Source organism: Coregonus clupeaformis, chromosome 30, assembly GCF_020615455.1.
Source record: "Coregonus clupeaformis isolate EN_2021a chromosome 30, ASM2061545v1, whole genome shotgun sequence".
Taxonomy (NCBI): Eukaryota; Metazoa; Chordata; class Actinopteri; order Salmoniformes; family Salmonidae; genus Coregonus; species Coregonus clupeaformis.
In genome coordinates, this window is record NC_059221.1 from 19746641 (window position 1) to 19753499 (window position 6859).

At 40.0% G+C, this 6859-nt stretch overlaps 1 protein-coding gene across 2 annotated transcripts; it reads right to left on the reverse strand.

Moving 5' to 3' along the window:
- Positions 1 to 795: 795 nt before the first annotated feature.
- Positions 796 to 6316, reverse strand: LOC121545705. Of its 2 annotated transcripts, none has more exons than XM_041856466.1 (5): positions 6095 to 6316; positions 5672 to 5799; positions 2374 to 2581; positions 1960 to 2123; positions 796 to 1162 (listed from the first exon to the last, which is right to left on the reverse strand). In XM_041856466.1, the coding sequence occupies exons 1-5, from the start codon at positions 6129 to 6131 to the stop codon at positions 1109 to 1111; spliced, it is 591 nt and encodes a 196-aa protein (XP_041712400.1). In that variant the 5' UTR covers positions 6132 to 6316; the 3' UTR covers positions 796 to 1108. The 2 variants fall into 2 exon arrangements, with proteins under 2 accessions (XP_041712400.1, XP_041712399.1); XM_041856465.1 differs by having other exon boundaries at positions 5672 to 5802.
- Positions 6317 to 6859: the final 543 nt, after the last annotated feature.

Below are 6859 nucleotides of genomic sequence, written 5' to 3' on the forward strand. Positions count from 1 at the left end.
CACAAAGCAGAACTTCTAATAAACTGTATATTTGAAGCAGATATTTACATCTTTCATTGCATTGTAAGGTTTTACTTTAAATGATTGTGTCTGTCACAAATTTGAAGTTTATCCAGGTGACCTACAAGTAACTGCCAAAATAAAGGAAACACGAACATAAAAGTGTCTTTATAGACGGGTTGGTTGTTTAGTAACAAAACTGATGCGTGCCAAACTATAGGGCAAAACAGACAGTGTTACTTAGATTTTTTTAAACATGTAAACTATATTTAGTCTCCAAGTGTTTATAAATAAATGTGCACAATGAGCACTTGTCTCTCAAATACATCGTTACGGTTGTTGGTTAGCTAGCTAGCAAATTTTAGCCATATTTCTTGTAATTGTTGCTAGCTATCTGACCATTCAGAATCATAACGCCACACTGACTGCCTCATTGATGTGCATGTATCATTCTCGTGACGTTGTCAGCCAACCCGTCTATAGGGCATTGGGCCACCACGAGCCAGAACAGCCTCAATGCGCCTTGGCATAGATTCTACAAGTGTCTGGAACTCTATTGGAGGGATGCAACACCATTCTTCCACGAGAAATCATTTGGTGTTTTGTTTATGGTGGTGGAAAACACTGTCTTAGGCACCACTCCAGAATCTCCCATATGTGTTCAATTGGGTTGAGATCTGGTGACTGAGACGCACACACACAGACACACAGACACACAGACACACAGACACACAGACACACAGACACACAGACACACAGACACACACACACACACACACACCCTTAAACCCCCTATACTCCTTTGAGACCCCTCTTTCAAAGTCTGAGATCTCTTCTTCTAGCCATGGTAACCAAAATAATGGGCAACTGGACATTTTTATACATGAACCTAAGGGTGATGAGATGTTATTTGCTTAATTAACTCAGGAACCACACTTGTGTGGAAGCACCTGCTTCCAATATACTTTGAATCCCTCATTTACTCTCAAGTGTTTCCTTTATTTTGGCATCTACCTGTAGCTAACTATCTAACAGATGTTTTCATACGCCTAACATGTTTTTGAAATCACTGCACTCAGAACTGTTGACCAAGACGCAACCATTTTCATTACCACTGCTGTTGTCTTCCCCTGCTATGTCTCCTCTTGATGTTTCGAACAACCTGATGAGAAAAATTAACATGAATATAATGTCAGCGTCTTTGAGGGGAAAACTATGCCCACCTATATTTTGCACATTTGGAGAAAAGAAGAGAGGATGCGGGGGCAACTGTTTATTGAGGGGTCTCGCTTTGAGAGGAAATGTCACCTCACAGAGTGAATCCTCAACCATCTATTAACTTTTACTGCAGTGGGCTAAATCAGAGTTACACAGATTGTTTCTTGGTAGTCTTAAACAAACCTACTTTGAAACAAAAGTATACACCTCACACACATGGTTATGGGCTTAAAAAAAGAAGACACCTGTATCATGTCAGATATAGAGTTGAAATGTATTACATTTTGAGTTTGCATCCCAATATTACAATTTATATACATCACAGAAGACTGAAATATAACAAAACTGTTTGATATAGAAATACCGGATTTTCTGAGTTTTTACAAAAAACAATGTTTATTAACTATGACATTATGAAAAATATTAATAAGATTCCACCCATGAGGCCACTGGGTCATTTGACTGCAGGAAAGGGCTACGTCACCTCACCTAGAGTGTCAAAACCCCTGCAGTTATGGAGTTTGGATAGTCATCTGTCATGAAAACAACTCATATTATTTCAGTAAGAACCCTCCACACTCACTAGTTTGTGTCATTGTACCTATGGTAAATCTGAGGAGCTGAAATTTGAAAAAATCCAGTAATGTAGCCTAACAACTACATATTCTGCTACCATGACACCACGTAGGGCTAAAGGCTATATATAAAATATATATTTGGATGTAAAGAATATTGATTTACCTCAATGGAGGTGAGACACAGAGCGATTTTGACAAGGCCAAGAATCAAGAATCCACATGAAGTCCATATGACAGAGACCTCCACCACGTGCATGGTACACAGTGGGGTACTGTGAGTCACGTCCTGCCATGCTGTCACTGCCACTGTAGTCTGGATCACACAATCTGTGGATATATGATAAAAGTTCATGAGACCAGGAAAGTTACAGAATGCTCACTTTCATTAGTTATTCTCTGGGCCTGTACTGTACTATGAAACCTGTATTTTCGCCTGGCCCAGTGGCTTTTATGGTGATTAAAGCAATGTATCCAAACAATCAATAAATCCATCATCCCTCGTCATAACCTAGGTTATAGTACTATTAATTTCCATATCCAACTCTAAGTCAAACCAGTATAGTGAGTGATAGTTTACCTGTAGATACATTGAGGGTGACATTTGAGACTCTGTTGGTCTGTCCTATGTTGGCCCTGATGAGACACTGGTAGGTCCCTGCATCCTCAGGTCTGACTCTGGGAAGAATGAGACTGTCCATCGCTCCAAACCTGGCAGGTCGGGGAAATTCATATGACTGTGGCTTCTCATTGTCACTTCTTCTGATAATACCAGTCCGGTTGTTCAGCTAAACACAGAGAAAATAAGATTGTATTGACTTTATATTGATCTATTCTGTTATTTTATCAGAGGTATTTTACCAGAAGAAGTGATCCATATTAGATTTAATGTCTCACACAGGAGGGAGTTATTGAAGCCTTCTCTCAGTAGAAAAAAATGCTCTAATGTAATAATATTATAGAATATGTGTCATGAATCCCGCTTCCTGAGTCTGTTTCTGCCTGTGTTGCCTGTTTTCTGTTCTAAAGTCTGTTTCCTGAGGTTCCTGAACGCACCATGTCTGGTTGCCACGCGACGAAGCTAGGCGGGAGATCTCTCTATTACCACCTGCCTGGTCGTCGGTGGCTTCTGTGACACCATTGGATCTGCCTATTCACTCCCACCAACTCACCTCCGCTGCCCGCTCCGTCTCCTGGATTATTCTGTTTCCACATTTGAGTCAGTAAATAAATACTCACCTTCGTTCTACTCAACTTGTCCTGGTCTGCTTCTGGGTTCTGCTTTAGAGAATCGTGACAATATGTACACTGAACAAAAATATAAATGCAACATATAAAGTGTTGGTCCCATGTTTCATGAGCTGAAATAAAAGATCCCAGAAATTTTCCATACGCACAAAAAGCGTATTTCTCTTGAATTCTGTGCACAAAATTTGGCAGTACTTCCAACTAGCCTCACAACCGCAGACCACATGTATGGTGTCATGTTGGTGAGTGGTTTTCTAATGTCTAAGTTGGTGGCGGTGGGGTTATGGTATGGGCAGGCATAAGCTACGGACACCGAACACAATTGCATTTTATCGATGGCAATTTGAATGCACAAAAATACCGTGACAAGATCCTGAGGCCCATTGTGAGGCCCATTTTTTTTTAAGGTATCTGTGACCAACAGATATAGTGCCTTGCAAAAGTGTTCATCCCCCTTGGCATTTTTTCTATTTTGTTGCATTACAACCTGTAATTTAAATTTATTTTTATTTGGATTTCATTTAATGGACATACACAAAATAGTCCAAATTGGTGAAGTGAAATGAAAAAAATTACTTGTTTGAAAAAATTCAAAAGAATTAATAACGGAAAAGTGGTGCGTGCATATGCATTCACCCCCTTTGCCATGAAGCCCCTAAATAAGATCTGGTGCAACCAATTACCTTCAGAAGTCACATAATTAGTTAAATAAAGTCCACCTGTGTGCAATCTAAGTGTCACATGATCTGTCACATGATCTCAGTATATATACACCTGTTCTGAAAGGCCCAGGGTCTGCAACACCACTAAGCAAGGGGCACCACCAAGCAAGCGGCACAATGAAGACCAAGGAGCTCTCCAAACAGGTCAGCGACAAAGTTGTGGAGAAGTACAGATCAGGGTTGGGTTATAAAAAAATATCAGAAACTTTGAACATCCCACAGAGCACCATTAAATCCATTATAAAAAAATTGAAATAATATGGCCCCACAACAAACCTGCCAAGAGACGGCCGCCCACCAAAACTCACGGACCAGGCAAGGAGGGCATTAATCAGAGAGGCAACAAAGAGACCAAAGATAACCCTGATGGAGCTGCGAAGCTCCACAGCGGAGATTGGAGTATCTGTCCATAGGACCACTTTAAGCTGTACACTCCACAGAGCTGGGCTTTATGGAAGAGTGGCCAGAAAAAAGCCATTGCTTAAAGAAAACAATAAGCAAACACGTTTGGTGTTCGCTAAAGGGCATGTGGAAGACTCCCCACACATATGGAAGAAGGTACTCTGGTCAGATGAGACAAAAATTGAGCTTTTTGGCCATCAAGGAAAACGCTATGTCTGGCGCAAACCCAACACCTCTCATCACCCCGAGAACACCATCCCCACAGTGAAGCATGGTGGTGGCAGCATCATGCTGTGGGGATGTTTTTAATCGGCAGGGACTGGGAAACTGGTCAGAATTGAAGGAATGATGGATGGCGCCAATTACAGGGAAATTGTTGAGGGAAACCTCTTTCAGTCTTCCAGAGATTTGAGACTGGGACGGAGGTTCACCTTCCAGCAGGACAATGACCCTAAGCATACTGCTAAAGCAACACTCGAGTGGTTTAAGGGGAAACATTTAAATGTCTTGGAATGGCCTAGTCAAAGCCCAGACCTCATTCCAATTGAGAATCTGTGGGATGACTTAAAGATTGCTGTACACCAGCGGAACCCATCCAACTTGAAGGAGCTGGAGCAGTTTTGCCTTGAAGAATGGGCAAAAATCCCAGTGGCTAGATGTGCCAAGCTTATAGAGACATACCCCAAGAGACTTGCAGCTGTAATTGCTGCAAACGGTGGCTCTACAAAGTATTGACTTTGGGGGGGGGGGGGAATAGTTATGCACGCTAAAGTTTTCTGTTTTTTTGTCTTATTTCTTGTTTGTTTCACAATAAAAAATATGTTGCATCTTCAAAGTGGTAGGCATGTTGTGTAAATCAAATGATACAAATCCCCAAAAAATCAATTTTAATTCCAGGTTGTAAGGCAACAAAACAGGAAAATGCCAAGGGGGTGAATACTTTCGCAAGCCACTGTATATATCTGTATTCCCAGTCATGTGAAATCCATGGATTAAGGCCTAATTATTATTATTTTTAATTTTAATTTATCCTTTATTTAACTAGGCAAGTCAGTTAAGAACGAATTCTTATTTACAATGATGGCCTACCCCGGCCAACTGACTGATTGACTGATTTCCTCATATGAACTGTAACTCAGTAAAATCTTTGAAATTGTTGCAAATTGCGTTTATCTTTTTGTTTAGCATAATATGTGACACTAGTTGCAAACAGAGCAGAATACACAAATAATATTTGCCTTTACAATACAAAATTATATAGTTTGATTTTAAAGATTTACTTCTCATAGCACTCACGTCATCAACGAATACCCAAATGTATTTGAAATAGAGACGTTCCCCTGTAGCTCAGTTGGTAGAGCATGGTGCTTGCAACGCCAGGGTTGTGGGATTGTTTCCCACGGGGGGCCAGTATGAAAATGTTTGCACTCTCTAACTGTAAGTCTCTCTGGATAAGAGTGTCTGCTAAATGACTAAAATGTAAATACAGTACCAATTATGGCCTACCTTATACCATGTAATGGATCGATAGCTCTTATCCTGGATAGCTTCACACTTCATATAAATATCTTCATTGCAGTCTGCTTGGATTATTAGTAGACTCTCGGAAAGGACTAAACTGGTCATCATATACACTGCTGTAACAAACAAATACAAAATAAACACATTGAAGACAACTTTTAAATTCTAGTGTGTGGCTGATGAAGAAAGACTATTTGGTTCAAAGTGTAACATTTTTATTTCACAATTATGTCCCGATTTTGAGAATTCTATTTAATAGGTACATTCTGACACAATTAGCATTCTAACCTTCTAGGCCTGGATTTAATGAGGGCGTTGTGAAAACCATCTATATGATAATAATGTTACAAATATATTAATTTAATAATAACTTAATATTCATAATTTATTATACAAATTCACACTTACCCCAACCCAAATCAACATAGGGGCATCTCTTACACATCTTCTCCAGCAGTAATGACTAGAAGACCTGCTCTACAGTAGCAGTTAACCACACGGTTATAAACAGGATGTTTTAAAAGAGGTAGGCTAGGGCTAGGTAATAGCGTATTTTCAGTTTTTATTTCCAAAGAAGAGTTGTTTAAATCGAAAGAAATACTTCCTCCACTCAAAAATGAGATGGATGCATGCACGCACACACACTCACACACACACACACACACACACACAGATCCGCCTCTTCCTATACACAGATTACGTACTGCTGCTACGGGGCCCACAACCAAAAAAAGGTTGCAAGGGTTTTAGAAACCCTTGCAACATTTTCTTTAACACTGAAAAACAAAATCCACTGCCAAAAGGGGACGTTTTGCCCACACACACACAAAAAGAGGACAGAGGTAAAAGTGACTATATCATGCCATCATGTGGCAGTTATGTGTAAATTATTAAATGCTGTTTGAGTGCCTGTGATTCAACACTATTTACAATACTTCAAAATGGCTTTATAATTGGCTTTGATATACCAGCAAGAAAGCAAGCTAAGCAACCCAACTCCCTCCACTCTGGAGTCATCATGATACAGAGCAGTCAATAGGTTCACTTCAAGCACATACATTAAGAGGCTGTCTCATCCTGTTGTTTTCATCCTCCCCATTGTCTCTCCTGAACCATATTATTTGTATGTGTCGCTCTTTTTGACAAAAGAGGTAGTCAGATATGAGCTATTAT